The sequence below is a fragment of the Penicillium griseofulvum genome (genome assembly GCF_001561935.1).
Source record: "Penicillium griseofulvum strain PG3 chromosome Unknown contig_10, whole genome shotgun sequence".
Classification (NCBI taxonomy): domain Eukaryota; kingdom Fungi; phylum Ascomycota; class Eurotiomycetes; order Eurotiales; family Aspergillaceae; genus Penicillium; species Penicillium griseofulvum.
In genome coordinates, this window is record NW_024467433.1 from 221073 (window position 1) to 242944 (window position 21872).

The window sequence follows — 21872 nt, forward strand, 5'->3', positions numbered from 1 at the left end:
TGTTGGATTGTTTTGGATGGGAAAATGGTGAAGAAGTCAGAAAGTCCAGAGGGGGTGAGATCTTGAGAAGTCAACAAATTTGCTTTCGGGAAGGTGCAAAGGAGTTCTGCTCAATCAAATATAATCGTCTGGACTAGGTGAGGGGCAATATGTGACAAGTAACAACCTTTAATTTTCAGTATCTTTCTGCAAATATTCCTGGAGATTTCTTCATTTTATTTCAATTTGAAAAAGTAAACACTATCCTATTAAGAGCTCAAAGAGGCAAGAGACATCACCTGCCGTATCCCAGCATCATCAAACGATATGCACTGTGTTGAACAACCTATTACCGGTATCAGTAGTCCCTCTGCCAGTAAATTGGTTGTCAGAAAGACGGAGGGTAACGAAAGACAGTCCACTAAATCGACCGAGTGCCCGAGCAATCCTGCTTGTAGAAACAGTTTGAGAGTGAATCACTCCCGCGACAACCACAATGGGGATCGTCGTGTGTAGGCTGCGGATATGGTCAATGAACTCCAATACTGACTTCCCGGTATTTACCACTGAGTCGACTAGTATGATTGTCGCCATGTTCTTCAGATCATCATCCTGAATGTCGCTTGGAATCTTCGCATGTCGGAACACGGCAAGGGGGAAGGCATCGCTGACACCAAAGGCCATTGGCTCGCCGCCGCGCATTAGCGGCACAATCAGTGTTGTTTTCTCGTTCAGGAGTCGATGGCCGTCCGCTTGATGGCCTTCGACATGCGGAATAGGATAAGATTCGATTCCAATGATTTGGGTGCAAAATTCCATTCCCAAATACCATCCGACTCGACGGTGAACATCCCGTAGCGCAGGTCCAGATATGGATGCATCTCGCATTTGTGTCATGAGGCATCTGACTCCAGGCCGGTCAGTTGCATGAAGGACATGAGGAATTTTGTTTTTGCGTATGGCGAGGACCGAGTCGATGAAACATTTATCTGTTAGCCGTGCTAGGGGTAACAGTGGTGTATCAAGGCGTGGTATTGCGTGTTGGGGTAGTAGTATCTGGCATGGCCGGAAGCCATCTTTCCCAATGACCTCTGCCAGCTTCTTCTCCATACTCTTACTTCGGGTCAGGTCTTCCCCGGTAATAACGATACCCTGGTCTGCGGCTTGAAGCATTGCCAAATCCAAAGGGCTATCTCCAAACGCAACAACATACATGCCCTGAACGGCACACAAATGAGTCACCAGGTCAGCTTTCAGAGAGGGCGTGACAACAAGACCGTCACTGAGTCGGCCACCTCCAATTACTTCGACTGTGTCCGAAAGCCCTTCTCTCTTCAGGACCTTCTCCCAAACAGATCGGATCCCACAGGTAACCACGGTTGCCCGGACATGTGTCGTGTCGCGAACCAAGTGTAACAGATCCACGATATCACGGTGCATATGTATCATTGACGATAGATGCTGGCAGTAGACTTCGAAGTCCTCCTCGGCAATAGCCTCTTCATACAGCAGTGTAGACTGCCGAAAGGCAGTATAGGAATATCCCAGAGGACCGCTGAACAAACCCTTCAAAGGGTCGCTACCTTCTCCCTCGGCTAAGGTAACACCGGCCTTCCCCCAGAACAGCACTCCGCTATCTTCTTGGGCCAAGGTTTTGTCTGCATCCATCACGATTATAGTTTCCAAGGCGGAATGGGCACCGAGTATCTCATCCATCTTCGTTTTGGCGAGATGCGTGTTGTATGCCTCCGTGTGGCGATGAAAATCATGAATAAGGAGGTGGAGAGATTCGACAAATGGTAATATTGGTGCAAAAAGGATTTCATGACGCCTGCAAACATCACGAAGTTGGCTCTTTTCGACGCGCTACCACCTGGCCAGATGAGACAATGAGACGTTTGGGCGGTTCCGTTTGGCATCATTAGAACGATACCCCGCAATCTTCTCAACGGGGACATCCAGATACACAATGTGGGTATATGAAGCCAAATCTGCTGGTGTACAAATCGAGTGGCCATCGTCATCTCCCTCAGCCCAGAACATGAAGTGCCCAGCCACGATGGCAGTTTTCCTTGTGCTACAGCACTCCTGCTTGATCTTGGCTATAGCACGCTCCCGGTACTCGATTTTGGCCTCATTTGTCAGGTTGTGGAATCCTTCGAGACCTCCAGGAGTCACCGCTGCAATAACATCGCTACCATCATAGAACGCAAATCCCTCGTTGTTGAGAACTGTCTTGAGCTGACCTAACCAAAAGGTCTTGCCAGACCCTGGGAGGCCATAGATACCAATGATAACTGGCTTGGGAGGATCGATACATTGAACTTGAATAGCTGGTGGCTGGGTGATCTGGGTAGAGTTATCACGACACATCATCTTGTACGGTTCCATGATTGAATGGAGGTGGATACTGAATCATAAACAGGCAGAGGATTTGCTACTTAAATAGAAAGGTCAAAATGATACTCTTTTCTTTCCTGGGGTAATTTCAAGATTAGACCTGGTATCAAGAGGCGAAAGAAAATAAAGAAAGATTGAAGTGCATTAGCAAACATGCAATCAAACCATCTACCATCCCGGGATCATATTTTCTGATTCACGGAAACAGTGGCCAGATGCGCCTAAGATGACGGCTAACTCGTCGAAAGTCCTTTTGGTCAATCGCATGTCGGGAAGCGACTTCTATGATTTTGTGATCTTTGCTTGGATTGACCACCTCATGTACCAGATTCCAGTGCCGAGCATTACAAAAGAAGGCGACTACTTTAAAAAATGACCATCGCGACGTGTACTTTGCTAACATGTACACGTAGATCGGCGTAGAGTGGATACTGGAGAAGCAAGAAGGATTGCGTGTTGGAAGCCCATCGTACTGGGCCCTAGTGATGGAGAAAAGAACATCTGAAGTCTCACTAAGCTTTTGCCAGCTTGTCTTTGCACTTCGACGCTCGTATGGTTCTTCTCGAAGTCGGGCTTTATGCCACGAGAGGTGTAACTGCCGTGGCAGATTCAATGTCTGGAACCATAGTCGTAATGCTGTATGTCCTAGATGACTCATCCTTTGTTGTTATTTGATCGTGAGGTACTGATAGGATTATTAGTGTAAAGATATGTTGTACAAGTTGTGTAACGTTGATATTCTCTACAAACGCAGCTTCCTCACAACTTTACCATAACATAGCATAGTTGGCAGGTACGACCCTATTGCACTATTTTTCCAGTTGGTTCTCATCTCTTGTGGGGATCAATATCACAATTAATTCAATACTTGCCAATCTGTGTATAAAAAATAACAATTTTAGTTTAGGCGGTAGATAAAAGAGAATAAAACCCTTCAGCCTAAAATGGCCAAGACGCTAAAAATAGCCACGAAAGATCAGCCACATACGCCACATAACAAGTGGCATGCGCGTTCCTATAGGGACGCGTGGATGATCCCGAGGTCTCTCTAATAGACCATTAAATAATTTTCCCTTGTGCCCTCGACCATTTCAAACAACTGCTTTTTTTTCATTTCTTGACTTTTCTGAAGTTAATTTATCGCTCACTATGCCAGCCCTATATGCAGCGCTAGCCCACGCGGAGACGGCCCCGCATCAACTGGCCCGGCGTGGCTTGAGTGTCAACCACACCCAAGCCGTCACCTTAGGGGTGATGGGTGCATATGTTGTAATAATCGCACTACTATGGAACATACCATATGTCCGTTGGGTACTCTGGCCCTTCAAGGTAAATATTCCTAACCCCTTGTTGACCTACTCGAACTAACCCCTGACAGATGTTAGTGATTGCCTTCCATGAGTTCGGTCACGCGATCACTGCCTGTTGTACCGGTGGAAAAGTCAAGTCCATCTCACTGGATCCACATGAAGGTGGTGTCACTCACATGCAAGGCGGTATGAGTGCTATCACCCTGCCTGCTGGGTACTTGGGATCGTCGATTATTGGCGCTCTATTGATCTTTGCTGGATTTAATATTGTTGCGAGCAAGGTTGCCAGCATCATCCTCGGTGTCTGTTTTCTGCTTACCCTCTGGTGGGCACGGAGAGACTGGTTGACTATCGTGACTGTTCTTCTTGCTGTCGGGTTGTTGGTGGCATGTTGGTTCATTGCCCATGGTGAAGCCTTGCGCTGGGTTGTGGTATGTCTGATATCTTGATTCCCCTATCGTGGAGTCCTACTAATGGGCTTTTCTTTATAGCTATTTATCGGTGTCATGTCTGCTTTGTACAGTGTCTGGGATATTGTAAGTACCAGTTACAATCTCTTGATTTATGTTGCTAATAATCTGTGCTTTAGTGCGACGATCTGATCCTTCGCAAAGTAAACAGCTCTGATGCCAGCGTCTTTGCGAAGAGGTACGGTGGATCTTCCCAGTGCTGGGGAGTTATCTGGTCTCTCATCTCTCTTGCTGTTATGGCTATTGGCATCATTGGTGGGATCGCTGCATTCCCTGAGTCATTCAGCCAACAGCAGGACGATTCCAAGAACTTTATCCCCACTCGCTGAAATTCCCACGCTTGCTTATGGGGACGTTACAGACTGAAAATAATGATTTTATGAGATATGATACCGCTTTAGGGCATATTCCTACATAGCTTAGGAATCCAGTTCCCAATTATTCTACCTATATACTGAAGGTTTGAGCAAATGGAAATTTTGTTTGCAAAGACAATTATATTATTGGTAGAAACCAATGTATTAAATGGTGTTCTATCATTGCCAAACTTGGAAGAAGCATGTATCTTTGACGAATACATATATCAAATATATATAATGTGTTCTTTGACCTAACATTCTACACTTGGTATTGAAAGAGGATAAATGCCTATGGATACTTTTTTCTCTCGTGCTTTACGCAAAGTTACTATATCTCACGTAGTTTAAAGACCGAATAGTTGTTCACCGCGAGTTGTGGATGCCAAATGGCGAAGCCGAGCGTCGGACGTTTCACCGCCAGCTACAAAGCCTACATAGTATTTTCTTATTAATTAATGACGGATTGCTCTATCAACACCTAGTCGGAATAAGAAAGAGAAGTGGGCTAGGTACATCCATTTTTGGGAAACCTCTTCCATGTACACCAAGGCGACTGGCCAGGACCTACTCGACGATCGTATTGAGTCGAAGGCTTCGAGAGTTTGATCATAGTAGGTTAAATACTGCTTATTGCCTATTGTACAAGTATGTGAAGAATAAACCCCGACAATTTATTGTGCATTCTGGGCCTCCAGAGCCTCCTCGTGCTGTAAAGCCATCCTGGCCATGACGTCCCGCGCCGCAACCTTAGCTTTCCGCTTCTCATTCATAGCAGCCTCATCTCCGTCATCATCTGGACCTCCAGTTCGTTTTCCGTTGGGCGAGCCGGTATTACGCTTGCTCTTTTTGTTGGGCGCTGGGTGCATCCCAGGAGGAGGTCTGGGTGATTCTTGTGACTTCTGCTGGTCCTCTTGACTATCTTTGTCGTCGGTATTAGCCCCAAGGGATTGTGCACGCAAGCTGCGACGAGAGGCGCGACGTCGGACTGTGTTTGGTTGTCCGTTTGATTCAAAATCCCCATGCGTACTAGAAGGGGCCGTACTGGGTGATTCAGTGGTATCGAGGAGGGTTGGATGACTTATTGATTTCCTCGGTCTGCCAGGTGGTCTTTTCTGAGGAACAGCTTGCAGCTGCGGTGGGGCTGTTGGGGGCACATCTTCAGCTGGCGCACCTAGTCTCGGGCGTTTGGCTGCGGTTTGTGGAAGACTGTAGGGTTGTGTTTGAAGGGAGCTAGAGACATTCTGAGGCTCTTGAGGAGGCATCTGCACCTCTAGGGACCTCGACTGCTCTTCTGCCGGTTGGCTAGTGGTAATTGCAGATTGACGTAGGTCATTAAGAGGAACGCGCGAGTTATACAACGGCGGATCTGATAGCGACATTTCATCCACCATATCATCCTCGTCGAAGGAGTCCGGGATGGTGTGACCGCGATCGCCCGGGAATGCGTCAGGCCAGCCGCGTTTCCGGCCCGCTTGGAGCAAGCCGGGGCTCCGAACTTCAGGAAGCGCAGCGTTCATGCTCATGGTCGACAATGATTCTTGTTGATGTGGTATGGTCACTCCCATGTAGCGATTCTTCAGTTTCAGGGCCTCAATCTCCAACTTCAGTTTCTCGATCTCGTCGGACTTGGACTTGAGCTCCTTCAGAACCATCGCGATCATGTCAAAGTCATGTCCCTGGAGTACAGAACCTTCCCCCAGGTTTCGGCTTGGTCCGTTCAACTCGATTCGAAGTGCTGTGAATGACTGTTTGAGATCTGCCATTGTGTCTTGGAGGTGGTTCACTGAGTTCGAAATCTGATCGATGCTTCGACCCTGGTGAAGCATTTGTTTTTGCATGGATGGATCGAGGGTAGTGGGGTCAGTGCAGCCAGCTGGCACCAGTGCACTGCCCTGGACGAGGTCGGGGTTTCGGCGCGGAGGTTCTTTAGGGGGACAAATCAGTCGTTCGAGGGCCCCCTGTTTGAATACGGGCTGGACCGTCCTCATGGTAACGATCTCTCTAAAAGCAACTTTTGACATTTTCCACAGAATGTTCATCCTAGCGACAGAGATTAGCCCTGAGAAGCGCCAATTTTTATCGACAGCCACTCACCCGTTGTCAAGTGGACAAAGTACTCCCATCCGTTGCTGACAGAGTTTACACGAGACTTCCTGAATGACACGGCCACGTAAAAGTGTCATATCCGATGTATGGGGGATTTGCTTCCGCTCCGAAGAAACGGCGATACGATGGAGGTCAACGCTGAGCCATGCGGTGGGGATTGAGTAGGCATTAGATAGTTTGGCCCATTCGTTCTCCAGTGCAGCCAGTGAGCTAGAGCACCGAATACACTGACACAAAATGCCAGGCCGTGTTAAATGGGATAGATCCATCTTTGCGCGACCAGTGTAAGTAGTCAGAGAGTCGGTAAGATTGTGCGGGCTTGAACCACTGAAGCGCATTGCCCGCAACGAAAGTGCTGAGTCAGCGGTCGAGGCCTTCCCGTTAGATACACTAGTCCTAATTAGGTTATCGATAAGGACCGCGTAAAGTGGCGTCATAGCCGCGGAGGTACCTAGGTATCAGTTGTAGACTTCTGGGTGCAACGCAGGATTTATATTGTACGACTGGGATAAATCGTATGATTATCCATGTAGCCAACTGCACATGATAATTTCCATATCACCCGGTGCGCAATGTTACACACGTATAGCGATCAAGGTTTGCCCCTTTTGGGGATCTGGTGCCTGAAAGCCTTGCTTTAGAACAGTAAGAAAATTGGAATACATATCTGAATTACATATTTCCTATTGCAAATGCCTTGCTAATGAGACTACCACAGCCGGGGCTGCTTCTACAGACTCTCTCGGAAAGGAATACCTATGTCAGCGCCCCGTCTGGGACCGCCAAGAACCTGTCACGACGGCAATCGACCCACCCTTCAGAAGGACCAATCCGCTCAAGCAGATAATTGTGGTGCAATCTCTGGGAGCTGAGGGTTGTCGGCAACTACTGGTGTCGATCGAATCCAACAAATACATTGGTACTCGATCAGTTGTATTGTTCAACTGAAGATAGAACTGGTAACGTATTTCACTACCGAGCTGCGCACACCCCCGAGCTGCGCACCCCACCCAAAACGCGTCAATCAATATAGACCCTTCTTTTTCAACCACCCACCATGCCACCAATTCGTACTCAATCGTCTCAAAAATCAATTGAGAGAGAGGGTAGGATCTTATTAGCTATTCAGGCTATTAAGAAGCAAGAAATCAGCGCTATTCGCGAAGTAGCACGCCATTTTAACGTACCCGAATTAACCCTCCGGGCGCGTCTTCGTAGGACTACCTTTCGCGCTGAAACCCGCGCAAATTGCTCGAAATTGACTGAAATTGAAGAGGAGTCTCTTAAAAAATGGATCCTTTCTATAGATTCACGTGGATCTGTACCCCGGCCTTCTTCGGTATAAGAAATGGCGAATCTTTTACTTGAAAAGCGCGGAACTATACCGGTCGTTTCGGTTAGCGAAAATTAGGTTATAAAATTTGTGAAATAGTACCCTATCCTATCCTCCCGATTCTTAAGACGCTATAATTATAAACGTGCGAAATATAAAGACCCTAAAATTATTTAAGAGTAGTTTAATCTTGTTTAAAAGACGATCGTTTAATTTAGAATCGACCCTAATAATATCTATAACTTTAATAAGACTAGTTTTGTAATAGGGTTAACAGCTCCTATAAAGGTTATTATAAGGAGTGAATACTATAGTCGGCGCTTACTTTTATAACCTAGAAATCGTAAATAGGTAACTGCTATTAAGTATATAAATACTTCGGGGTAGGCGCTCCTACTTTATATAATTTTTAAAGGAAAAGTCTATCTTAAATCTTAGTTTAATAGCCTTCCGGATAATTAGCGCTTTAAAGTTAGTCCTAATAGTTAGACTTCCGATAAAATTAAACTTCGTTAGTTAAAGAAGCTCTTTATTCCGAGTACTTTATATATAAAGGGGGTATACTAGCTATTAATACTCGATAGCTATAAAAGTTATTTAATACCTAAATTTAACGAAATTTATAAGGAAAAAAAGGTAATACTAATTTATATACTAGTATATTTATCTTATCTTTTACAGCCCTTAGATATTAGCTATTTTACTATCTTAAAACGTATATATAGCCGGCTAATTAAATTAAAAATACGGTATAGGGTAAATTATATTAATAAACTTAACTTCCTTAAAGCGTACCCCCTCGCCCGAATTAAAGCTTTTAAAATAGAGACTATAAAAAATAGCTTCGGGGTAGCTAGTTTAGTCCCTTTCTTATTAGAGAGAGTTATTTTAAAGCTTAATATTCGAGTTCGAACCCTAATACCCCCCCTAAGCCGGGGTAGTAACTTAAGCCGGAATTTTATACTAAAAACACTAGGTACTAAGAAAGATCTATATCGGTAGGCTTTGTTAATCAAAGCTCTACTTCGTATAAGATCTCGAAGCCTACTAAGTCCTTCCGACCATTTATTAAATTAACTTATAAAAGGCTTCCGCCTTATAATATAAGGTGCTATCTTACTCGCTAAAGAAAACAAGGAATTATACGCCGAAAATAAGAAGTAGAAGCAAAAGCGTACTCGATCCCAAAGGCAGATACCTTCCGAAGAAGGTCTCTTAGTTCAAGAAGCTTCTCAATTAATTACTAGGATAGTAGAAGCAGTGGAAGCACCTATACCCCCGCCGTAAATGAGCGACTCGCCGGCTTTACAGCCACGTATACGGGCCCCACCAAGGTATAGTGGGTGCGGAAAAATGGGGTATAAAATCAATAGGTGCCTCGGTAGATAGATGATTTTACTATATTTAAATTAATGGCGTTTTGGTTGAGATATATGCAATTGAATTTAATAGGTTGGGTGGGGTGCGCAGCTCGGGGGTGTGCGCAGCTCGGTAGTGAAATACGTTATATTGGATCCTTATACATATTCGATCCCCCTTCATAGTTATAGGTATGCGTAGTTTCACAATGTGGCTAGCCGCGTAGTCAAGATCTCAAGGTAAAGGAGTGAGCCCAACGAGATCGAGTCCCATTTTTCGTGATTATCCCTCGGAGAGAAGTGATGTCGAATTCAAGCCCATCACTGGCCTGAGAGTTTGAGGTAATCGCGCCGTTGAGAAGGTCTTCCTCGATGAGATAAATGGGCCGCTCAAATGACCCTTGAACTGGTAAAATCCGGTTACTCCAGATCATAGATACCCTGCCCGCAGGATTCAGTCGTCAAGGTTCAATTGCTCCAGCGACAGCTTGCATGCGATGGAAAAGCCTCACGAGAATAGCCTTGCGCACAGTTGTCCCAACTCCTTCCAACCAAAGTTTTGCGTCTTCAACTACGGTCAGATATATCTGACTGTAGCTAGTTTCATTGATGATGTATGCTTCACGTAGACTGAGGTTTCAAGAAAGAAAGGAGTCCCTTGTTAAAGGGAACTCAAAACAACTCGGAAAAGTGCAGGTAAGGAAGTTGCGAACTCAAGTGGAAGTGTGACCAACTTCCAACTTATTCAATTCTGATGAGGTTGAGGATGAGATTTGAGGGCGAGGTTGGAATGGGGATTGAGATTGAGGCTCTGCCCATATCACGATATGTGGCATGGAAGTATCCAACATTCGAGGTCTAGCCAACGGGGCTTGATCAGAGGAGAACAGAGCGGCATCGGCCACCGATAATCGCAGAAGTGTGTATTCCCCAAAACGATCTCGTATTCACTGGTTCGCAGGGCTCAGTCCCTGAGAGTACAGAAATCGAGGATCGAAGGATCGCCTGTAACCACCATGTTCTGGAATAACGCTCTGAATTTAGAGGTTGCTTGGGGACAGTTGCAATACCGAGTGGGTGGAACACATAAGGGCGTTGTACCTCGATTGAGATAAACATACTGTTTATCTCCCGCTCACAAGTGCAATTTATTGCACTTGATGATATCGATGTAGCGTGTCGTAAGTGATCGAGGCGCTACCTAATGGGCCCCACTCAAGTTACGTACAACATAGAGTTAATCATAACACACTGTGGGGCCAGGGGTATAAAAACTTATGTCCACTGGAGTATCTCCACACGATATCGTGAGATTCTGAAAGGATCGCATGGTTTCTATTGGATGGTACTGGCTACGCTGTATAACGTATTCGGTAAGCGAGCTGCGCGCGCAAGCCAGCTGCGCAGCCCAAAACACATAGTAAAAGCGATAAATTACAATATGATATTGCAACAACGGTTATGTATATGAACTTTTCCTTATGGCCTAATATATTTTAAACGACATCTAGCTATTATCTAGACTTTATAGGAATGTAATAGGTGTTTGATAGAGATATGATCGATAAATATATATTTCTTGGATGTAGCGATGTATTTTTTGAAACCATGACAATGCATGTTTTTGATATAGGCGAAACTGCTATATAACACTAAAAATGCTTATCGGTTGCTATCGGCAAGAAATTTAATATGATAAAAACCTTGGTTGTTGAAATATAAATGACAAGTGCATCACTTTTACTATGTGTTTTGGGCTGCGCAGCTGGCTTGCGCGCGCAGCTCGCTTACCGAATACGTTAATATATAGCCACTTCCACATTCTTTTGTTCTCAGCCTCCAAGGGAAACTTGCTCTAGAAATACGGTTGCTTTCCCGTTGCCGCACCCATTTGATGACCGCAAATAACACTGGTGATTGCCCTTCAAGTCTTGCGGGGGCCGCCTTTATGAGTTCAATATCTAAAGGACCAATTTGCGTGTAATAATTTGAGGAATATCGTGGTCTTTTCGCATTCCATGATTGATGGTTCCCTTTGTGCAATAACATTTAAGATCGACTATGGAATTTGAGAAATCTATTAGGATAAGTTAGGGCTCCAAAATGACCCAAAGTATAAGAAAAGGAACCTCCATTCTTTGCCTTAAGTGGGATCGTGAATAGTGAATGTGGGTCAGGAAAACAACGTTGCTATAATGTATCATAGGGTCATTAGTGCAAGTATTTGCTAGCGATGCAAGAAGCAAGAATTGCCTCAATTTAATCTATAGATCAATAGTGTGGCTATTTTGTCCTGTCCAAATCGTGCAGATTTTGTGTTGTGACGTAGCTGGAACGCCGCACAAATATGTGGATACTCATTAAACAAAAATAAGAGAAGGTAACGATCTACGTAGCTAATATTTTCTATCCCTTACTTTATTCGGCCGCCAACCTGCTGGAGAGATGACTTGGGAATATCTTCATATTAACAAAACCTAGTAAATGCCTCCCTGTGTGGGATATACGTGGTATTGGAGTATCGGAGAAAACATATCCAGGTAGGACCTCAGAATTACTCTGCGGTTGTCATCAAGCTGATATATTTGTTAGTATATCCAAATTACACAGGCCTCTTCCAATGGAATGTGCCGTGGAGTTTTGAATTATGGAGCTTTAGTATGTCTTGGTTAAGGTTTTTCCTATTTAGTTAGGTTTCCCTTCACCGTTATGCGAATGCAAAGGCTAAGGCTTCGTTTATATGATAGGACTTTATTTTCTGTCAATCTGCTAAGATTAATTCATAAAATTTGTATACATGTAATCCAACCTCAATCTTCACCATACACCATAAAAGACTTCCTGTTCGGGTACGTCCAAATTTTCCTCCTCAGGACCAAGAGCCAGTACCTATATAGAGTCAGAGCTACTTGTGAACAGATTGTTCACCTTAGCATTATACTTTATTGTTTAAGCTCGGACCGCTCCTTTTTTCCTAATCTCCAAATACCAGATTCAGGTGTAGTAAGGTAGTGTTTCCAAACCCAGCTCCGCTCTTTCGACCTCGTCTCATCTTTCTGCTTGATTTCAATCCTCTCTACCTCGCATTCGACCTGAGATATTGATTGCGAAGGACGTATATCCGTATCAAGATTCGATAAACTCATAGAGACACTGCTGGGAGCTCTAGGAGAGGTTGAAATCGGAGGAGTCGGCGACTTAACAGTTTTTGGAGGAGAAAAGGGAATAGGAATTCAAGTAGCATGCCCCCCTATCCGTATCGGCCTATTGTCCGGTTTCACAAGTAGGACATAGCCCACTACCTGGAAATCGTCGCACACAAATCATCACAACCGTCGAATTATGCCACACGTCGTAAATGCCTTTAGCCTTCCAAAAATGAAGAACTGTTACTTTGACGTGATGTTAATTCCCTCCGCAGGTTCACAAACCGTCAGCGATGCAGACCCTTTGGGTATAATCTCATATGGTCTTCTTTATCTTGGTCCGTTGCTGAGCAGACAGACACTCTGGTTTGTGTTTCCTTTACAACTTGCTCCCAATGTGCACACATGTCTTCGGTAATCCGGTGTCACTCACTACCTACGTTCTCTGATTGTTTCTCGAACCCTAATGTTAAGGGAGGATAACATTCTTTAGGCAGCTTACAAAACCACCACCATTTCAAGGATATGGGTACATATCGTAGGATAAAAAAATATTCCGTAACTTCACAATCGAAAAGCTATCGTACCATGCCTCGTTGACTATTGTGCTGCTCGTGCTGTCCTGCTCAATGACATACAATTTGTTTTCAATTTCAATGCGACAATTTGGTCTTAATATTCGTGAGAGATATGATCGTCCTGTCCCTCCTTATTTGTAGGTTCATCTTTAATGTCTGTTTGGTGAAGGAGAGGACTCTTCTCAAGACTGGCACTTTTCCTATACGTATCTTGGTTGGCATCTTCGTCAACGTTACTAGAGGCTGGGATAGAGGCATAAGGGTGCGAAATGCTTTCCCGATGAGGATGTGCTCTGCCCGTTTGAATAGCGCCGTGGTCAGTCTCGCAATCAGCGGCAGAAAGAGCGAAATCGCCTGAGTCAAAGTATGTCCGTTCCTACCGGTTGCTAGTTAGCGTACGTCATAAAAAACTGCATTCTAAGTACCTTAGACTTTTGAGCTAGTAAGCCTCCACGCGGCAGCTTTCCGTACTTTTTGAGGAGACGGTTCTCAGATTTAGCCAATGGCTGAGAGGATTATTAGCGTCGTTGGTTTCAGAAAGGGCAGGACCTACTTCGGGATCTGGTCCTCCTGACTGCATTTTGAGAGATTAGTCCTATGTTTTCATATGATTTCCCAAGCCTGATAGGAACTGCATCTGAACAGGGATACTCGAGATTCTCGAGCCAAATGTTCATGACGTTATTTGTCCTATCGCGTGATCCACATTAGTCAGCTAGCCCGGCGGGGCAACTAGACAACTGTCAGATCAAGTCGTCGTTACGAGACAGGAATATTGCTATTCCGGAGACATTCACAATATAATGAATGAATCCTAGCATTGGTGCTCTAAAAGTAATCAAAGAGTGGTATAGCGGTGGTGTAGTGGTAAGCTCCCTAGGCAACCTGCAGGATGACGATCTTTGGTCAGAGTGCTTATCCTTTGGAAATCAGTATTACAGTAATCAATGACAACATTTTGAAGGTACATTGGTCGAAGCGAAATGGGTCATCCTTGACCAACTCAGGTATGGCTGGATTTTGGTGGGGCTCTGGGAAATAGTGCGAGAGACTGTGGAGGTAAAGCTGATTTCGAACGTTACTGTAAAAGCGAGAGATATGTTGTGAGTCTTGACCTGAAACAACACATAGTCGTGGGAAGATCATATATCCCAAAAGTATGTTTTATTCCGCAAGGCGCTTAGGACGTGTCACCGTATTACCCCTCACCTTGGCTCTAGAGATATATAGTGGTAATCTTCGCTCTTTTTGCACTCTGCTAAGGCACCTCATGAGCTAAGTGGGCATTGCGAACAAATACTATCACGTGTAAGTCCTATATTCTGGTCTTGATCCCTTAAGAAATATCTCTTAGCATGACAATAGACATGTCTGCATCGAATGAGCCCCTTGCTGGAATCGAAGCAGCAGTTCGGCTTCCATGTCTGGTACAGACTGGGAGCGCAGCTGACTACGTTTCCGAATTCCTGAAGCTCCGAAGCAAAATCACACGGGAGACATTTATTGCATCCATTTTCTTCATTGGCCTTAAAAAAGAATTGCAAATTGGTCTTCGTCAATTAGGGGAGCTTCCTAACACGTGGGAAAAGATGGCAGAGAAAGCGATCGCTGTTGAACATCAACTTACTGAGGAGCGAAGGCAGAATGGTCAGTGTTCTAGTTGTGGGCAGCCTGGCCACGTAGCACGAAACTGTTCAGAATAGTCTTACAGTAGAATTCGAAATCAGTTGTAACTCCACACTCTTGCGATTTGATTCGCGAACCTTAACTTGAAACACGCTGGTTCACATTCGGAATAGTGGTCAATCCATGATTTGCAATATGTAGCCAAATGCTGATCAGGTAAAAAACCGCAGGCTTGCATCTGATTCCGAGGTGTCTGAACGAAGCCTTTGTCGAATTAATACATCCTCATATATTGTACCTGAAATAAAAACGAAAATTCCTTACGATTACACCAATAATGATATAAATTAAGGAAGATCTAGATCCCTCCGCAAACGCTTCCTGGTTGGCAGATATGCGGCTTTTATGTATTTAGCTAGACATTCGATCAGTTATGTTTGGACGGTAAAACTCATAGGCGAGACCAGGGCAATGTTGAAACTCTGTTCTCTACTCTTCAAGTTTTCAAGTCCTGCGTAAACCGACCACTCCCTGCATTCAGAGTGCTGAGTATGGTAACTGCTTGAGACCCGCAGTCGGCAGTTAGTTCAGAAGACCTCAAATAAGCACATGGCATTTTGTACCAAGCATGTTCCCTTCTCCAAAATCCCCCTCAGTCTGCTGTCCAGGATCGCCCTCTGGGACCTTTACGTCGTCCTTGGAGGTCCCATCTGAGCCCATCAGGTCCAAGTAGCCATCATCCATATTGACCTGAGTAGTTGCTATGAGCAAAACCCTCGATCTCACCAGCTCCCAATCCTGTCTTCGCATGTCTCCTCTGCTTGGGTAATGTGCCTTTTTCTGTTGATGCCTGGAATTAAGTCCAGGACCCTGTGCTTGACCGTGGGTCATGTCATTTTCCCCATTATCCCCAGTACACCATCCTCACCCGGCGCTTTCCAAGAATTTGCGGCCAACAGCCGCTGTTCGACCTCCTCCATGGTGAGGGCAGGCATTTCCACTGGTGCCCTCTGTGGACTGGTCCGTTCATCATCAATTCTGTCCGGCAGAGGCGGGAAGAATTTGCTCAGTAGATCTTCTGCTTGCTCCTTATGATCGGTGCTAATAGCTCCATCCGCCCTGAGGAACTGGGGGACCTTCCTGAATGCTGTATCGTCTCCCAATTTCAGGTATTACGCTGCTTTCCATATATTATCGTTGTCTGCCAGAAAGTGTACAGTATTCAGAATGCCAGATTGTTACATATCTGTTCTACCACGCAATTCGTTGGCTTACTTTACTGGTCGCAACTCCTGAATTTCTGTTCAAATAGCTGAGATAAGTCGGACAGATCACGTATTGCTTGCCTCCAGATCTAAGGATAGTCAAACAAGAAAAGAAGAGCAGAGAAAGTTGACTATGCTCATTCTACTGATACCACAATAGAAGGATTCGCCTATCTTGACATACGTTCGGAAAGTTTCGAGAAAAGAAGTATTGCATTGGAATTGTCAAAATCATTTTATTGAGGCCGTGGTGTTGTGAGGGTCACCAGTCGCAATTTGTCAGTTAGACACCAGGGTGCTCTCGAAAACTCTGCCTGTAGTTCAGAAGCCCACCGCACGCTAGTGAGCCCCATTTCTCTCGGCACCACAGGATAGGTGACGCTCTTGCATCGAGCACACTGCGTCTCAACAGCGGCCCTCATTTTAACACCACCAATGGGATAAGCTCTTTCACATGCCTTGCGCATCATCTCGGGGTGGATAACGCTCTATCAACTTTGAATCCCACTCAAGATTACAGGTTGATACACCTTTCCATATGCCTGGGACTTCCATTTTCTGCCCCATGGAGCGCGAAACGAATACCAAGGTATAAGGGATGTTCAAGGTGCCCTTTGTCAACGAACAAATTACCTTGTTATTTGTGAAAGGTTGAAAAGAGAAAGTGGTGGAATCTTTATATGTTTTGGAAAATTCATCCACTGTCCCCTTTGTAACGTCCACATAGGCCCCAAATTCCCACTGTGCGCCTAGTTCTCCAAACCCCCCAGGGATTGACACCGAAATAGTAAGCAAATTACTCCCTTATATGTCAGGGGTTTGTCAAAATACCTTTTGAAGATACAACCTCCTTGAATGAGAAGCCAAACTTTGTACAGAACTGACTGGTATGGGTCACTTTTTCTTCAACCTCGAACACATGTGTCATAGTCCCCGGAGAATCGTTTTTGAAATGGAAGGTGCGAAGAATGTCAGGTGTGTTTCCAAGGATTTTTCCATTAGCGACGTCCCATTTGATCTCCTCAAATTCCACTGGGAGCATTGTTAGTAAAACTTTCGTCTCAAAAAAAGACAGAAAAGACATGAAAGGAAAGACAATGGACAAAAGGGAAGCTCGCTTGCTGGTGACACACATACTATCCTCATAAACCATTTGCCAGAGCTGATCATCTTCATTTACATCGAAGTGACTTGGTTCAACCGGCCAGATTTTTCCATTAGAGTTGGTCTGTAGGCTGTATCCTGGATGAGTTTTAAATATCACCCGGAGGCATGATTCGCCGTTCTTGCTCCTTGCTGGACGGAGCTCAACGTCCCTGCAAGCCATCAGCACAGTGTTACTAGAAAATAACCATGGCATGATTTAAGATCTTTATGATTATCATGGAACTTACGATCCCCCATCGATCGCTTTCTCACCAGGATCAGGCGAAGACACGCAAATGCTCTCATTATTGAGAGACCCGATTCCAAGTAACTGCCCAATCTTGTTCTTCAGATACGATACCCTGTGATATGGGTGGTAAACGAAAGTGAACCATTGATCTGCGTATGCTGGCTCATTGCTCGAAATACTCCCAACGTCTTCGAAGCCCTTTCGAGCATACACATAACGAGCTAATTTGGGGTTGTAGAGACGGAACCAGACACCTGAAGGCGGATAATAAACCTCGGCTGCCATATTGTATGGGGTATGGGGGGATTTTAGTTGATATGATGAAATGTGATTGTAACAACTTGAATGCTTGATGTTTATTTCTCATCGAGATTACTGCCCTATTTATATTCGTTTCCTCGTGCTGGAACTAGGTTAACGTGACTGTATATCATATCCGTGACATCATGAGACATGTATTGTCTATAAAATCACTTATGAGGTGTCAATAACAGAAACATCTGTTGCAGGATACAGGTTGTTCATCATATATGCCACTTCAGCATTGCATCATCTACTATGAGGTCTGACTGATGCTATTACGTGTTAGAGCCACTTCAATTGGATGATCAGAACTTGTAGATACTACTGCAGCATCATGTAGACCTTGACAAATCCCATTCATGGGAGTTGGGAGTCTCATGACTTATCCAGTCCCGTCCGAGCTCATGCATGCCAATGGAACTCCCACCAAGACCATACTAGCTCTGCATAACGATCCTCTTTATGGTGGGTACATTGGTGAGCTATCAAGTTAATGTACAGGTAACTTGAATTAATTATTTCTTTGAATATATATTTTCGTTATCGTTCATATTAGATCCCCATAGGTAATTGTCTTAAAGTTAGTATGGTATTTGTTACGGTACAGATGAAGCGTACACTGGCACCAATTGCAACCGCAATCGCGGTAAGACTTGAGTATATGTCGAGTACGAATATCGTCGATTTTCGTGCCTAATGCAGACCACATATGATCTGGGTTAGACTATGTTATTTGAAGGCTTTCGGCGCCTTCATACCTTATGTTCCTCATCCATGCAAGTCAAGTGGGCGCCAATAATATTATTTTGTCATCTCTGGGTCACGGTCCAGATCTGAGAAGTGGCGCAAAGATCGCCAGCCTCTCCGGTGTGGCTAGCTGAAGACCCACACACCGCCTGGTTGCCTCTACTATGCAATGAAAACCAAGCTATCTAATTTCCCATGTTTTACAACTACGTACATTTCATTGAACCAGATGTGGCAATCAAGAAGTCAAAAGTGGCGCATCGACAAATCAAATATTAGCCTGAAAGTAACTCTACATGGCTTTACAGATATCGTTGTAGTTCAGAGGAATTAATCAATTTGTTTATCCTTGAGGAGATACACGAGGCTATAAATACGAGACGATCAAGTTGATTGCAAATCGACTTGATTCTTCGTATAGGAAGCCCGGGATTATCTCCGATGTTGCGGCTTTGTTCCTGACTTGCGCAAGCCTCATATCACAACAGATATTAGTCGCAAATTCATACCCACTACTCCACTTACGCTTGAACCGGCAGTAGACCCATCATCTTATGTATCTGAGTATATTTGCTTAATTCGATCATTGTATTGAAAGCACGAATGTTCCATAACCAGCACGGGCCCTCGCGCCGGCCTTTTATCGTAATAATGGAGAATTTATTAATTTTAATTAGTCTAGGACCAACAGGGAAACGTGGTACTTCCCGAGATCTAAAACTTTCAGGCCATCACAATTGCATAGAAGGCTTAGGAGCAGAGCCTGTAGATTGTCTACGATCCCCCAGGAGGGGGATAGTAGGGACAAACTGGAGCTGTTTGGGGCAATGAGCGCGACACAAGTTTTAGTGTCGTGCTCCTTTAGATGCAAGCTTCCCAATTAATCAGTATCAATGTCCGATCCCGTACCTTCTTTGGCGTAGTAATTCCATTCAGCGCTGAGGCGATGAACCTCTTCTGTATGCCTGCGGAGATGCATCTTATGTAGCAGATCTTCGTCATACCTTCGATCCTGTAAGTACTGTTTGAAAGCAAATGTGGGGGGTAACTAATAATGGATCAGAGGCTATATGTTTCGAGCACCTTCATCGCTTCTTGACCTGGATGCCAGTGTCGATTTTCTCCCGGAAGCGAACTACCGTAGGGAAGCTAGGGTGAGCCAGCCTTGTTTAAGAAAATTGTTAACAGCTATAGAGGTAATGCGCAAAGGCGTAAGTCTTCTGTTCAAGTTCTGTATAGTAAACAAGGAACTGTGTTTATTATCCTTTACTTAAGTAGATAGCCTTACCTAATCTTCTCTTTAAGTATGGCCCGTCTAATGCTTCGCATCCCACAACAGACCACAATTCCCTCCGATAAACTTACACCCCTTCTCTCAAAGGGCGCAGATATCAATGTTCAAAAGCCGTGGTCTTTCCTACGATAGATGTAATCCAACGATCGATTTATTCGTAGGAATATCTAGGTGCACTAAAACCGTGGTCTTTCCTACGATAGACGTAATCTAACAATCAATCTATTCGTGGGAATATCTAGGTGTATTAAAATTGTGGTCTTTCCTACGATAGACGTAATCTAACGATCAATCTATTCGTGGGAATATCTAGGGACACTAAAACCGTAGTCTTTCCTACGATAGACGTAATCTAACGATCAATCTATTCGTGAGAATATCCAGGTATGCGCTGAAACCATAATCTTTCCCACGATAGATATGATCCGACAATTAATCTATATATAAGGAAATCGATATACTTAAGATAATTATACTGTTCCCTATTCTGTCTGCTTCTAATACAATGACGTAACTAGTTATATACCCTACTTTGTTTGAAAGCATAGACATAACAGGCCAGTGCCACCTGATCCCACCTATATAATAAAGACCGAGAAAGCCGCATAATATGGTTACTATCACGATCTGAGACGCTTTGTAATAAGCACTACTAGCTTCTACCTAGTAGGAATTTCTGACCCTAGTCAGAAATTGATTATAAAAGAATCTTTGACCGCGGTTAGAAGGATTCTACTATTAAATCCCGACTTCGGTTAGGGTTCCGGATTAGGATAGAAAGAAGGGGAAGTTTGTATGATTTATTATTATTATTTACTAAAGCCCTACAAAAGGCTTTAGAGACTTAATTCTTTCTTCTTTCTTTCCTTTTCTTCTCTATACTTAGTATTTTCGTTAGAATACACTCTTCTCTTTAAAAAGAACTAGCTAGTATTATAATACTAAATACTACTCTTAACTCTATAAGTAGTAAGGTTATATAGACTATCTTTATAATTAGTCCCGGCCCTACTTTACCCTACTTCCCGTTCCTTAGTATTATATAAGCTAAGACTTAACCTAAACTAAACCAAATCTAGCTTAACTAATTAGAATAGTTAGGACTTAATAGAACCTAATAAACTATAGTAAGTAGCTAATCGCTACTATAGGCCTTGACAAGTCCCGCAGCACTAGGCCCTTGGTTCGGTACTGCGGTACTACGGCGGGAGTGCTGTAGTACTGTAAACTATGCAAATATAGCTAGTCTTGTGATATATATAAGTTATGTAGAAAAGCTAGTAATTTTAGGGTATTTTGTTTACAGTTTTTCTAAAAATCTAGAAAGGGTCATAACTTAATATTAGATCTGTTTAATTATTTACTCTTTATTTACTCCTCTTAGTATATATATATTTATCGTTATCTCTCCGATACTTCCGTTCCCTATATAGACGCTAGCTATCGCTTTAAATAATTCTAACTACTAGATACTAGTAAGATAGAAGCTTAATTAAGTCTACCTCCTAATCTATAAATAGGTTTTAATCCTAAATACTAGGTAAAGTATTATAAACTTACTTATCTATATTATCGGCTTTAGACTCTACCTCTTTATTATCGCTAATAGCGACTATATTATAATTAGATAGTTAGGCCTCTATCTCTTCGTTAGCCTCTATCCTCTTACCTAGGTCTTAACTTTTTATAGATAGCTAGCCTTAAGTATAGTTAATATTAAACTATATTATATAGCGAAGTATTATTAAGTCTTAAATAGTCGTTATATTTAGAGACCTATATCTATAATAGTAGATATCCTAAATTAAGCTAAATAAGCGCTTAACCCCTATACCTATAGTAGGAATAGAGAAGATATCTCTAACTAGTACTATAAGAGTTAGGAACTAGGTCTTATATTATCTCTAGAATTAGTATAGATTATTAATATCAGTTCCTAAAGTAATTAGTATATACTATAGTTTTAGGTTTTATTATATATATATAAAGGTTAAGATAAGCTATTAGCTCTTCTCGCTAGCTAATCTTCTCTTAAACTATTAATTTTAGTTAGGTCTATATAAGTAAGCTTAATATACTTCTAGTTTACTATAAAGCCTTACCTTTATCTACTCTTAGTTACTAGTATTAAAGGCTATTTTCTAGGGAGTTAGGTAATTAAATTAAGAAGTTAGAATAGTAATTATTAGATTTAGGAATAAA

General features: G+C 43.4%; 5 protein-coding genes across 5 annotated transcripts; 1 reads left to right on the forward strand and 4 right to left on the reverse strand.

Annotated features, from left to right (window-relative positions):
- Positions 1-297: 297 nt before the first annotated feature.
- Positions 298-2370, reverse strand: PGRI_082790 (uncharacterized protein; the record flags this gene model as incomplete). The annotated part of the gene is made up of 2 exons (XM_040795993.1): positions 298-1810; positions 1913-2370. 2 exons carry the CDS (start codon positions 2368-2370, stop codon positions 298-300), a joined length of 1971 nt encoding a protein of 656 aa, XP_040650531.1.
- Positions 2371-3528: 1158 nt separating this feature from the next.
- Positions 3529-4488, forward strand: PGRI_082800 (M50 family metallopeptidase; the record flags this gene model as incomplete). Its single annotated transcript, XM_040795994.1, has 4 exons — positions 3529-3708; positions 3758-4120; positions 4181-4225; positions 4279-4488. 4 exons carry the CDS (start codon positions 3529-3531, stop codon positions 4486-4488), a joined length of 798 nt encoding a protein of 265 aa, XP_040650532.1.
- A 701-nt stretch (positions 4489-5189) lies between these two features.
- PGRI_082810 (uncharacterized protein) lies at positions 5190-6962 on the reverse strand (the record flags this gene model as incomplete). The annotated part of the gene is made up of 2 exons (XM_040795995.1): positions 5190-6558; positions 6613-6962. The coding sequence occupies 2 exons, from the start codon at positions 6960-6962 to the stop codon at positions 5190-5192; spliced, it is 1719 nt and encodes a 572-aa protein (XP_040650533.1).
- Positions 6963-13133: 6171 nt separating this feature from the next.
- On the reverse strand, positions 13134-13619 carry PGRI_082820 (uncharacterized protein; the record flags this gene model as incomplete). The annotated part of the gene is made up of 3 exons (XM_040795996.1): positions 13134-13415; positions 13465-13545; positions 13593-13619. The coding sequence occupies 3 exons, from the start codon at positions 13617-13619 to the stop codon at positions 13134-13136; spliced, it is 390 nt and encodes a 129-aa protein (XP_040650534.1).
- Positions 13620-16741: 3122 nt separating this feature from the next.
- Positions 16742-17611, reverse strand: PGRI_082830 (uncharacterized protein; the record flags this gene model as incomplete). The annotated part of the gene is made up of 3 exons (XM_040795997.1): positions 16742-16962; positions 17068-17246; positions 17325-17611. The coding sequence occupies 3 exons, from the start codon at positions 17609-17611 to the stop codon at positions 16742-16744; spliced, it is 687 nt and encodes a 228-aa protein (XP_040650535.1).
- Positions 17612-21872: the final 4261 nt, after the last annotated feature.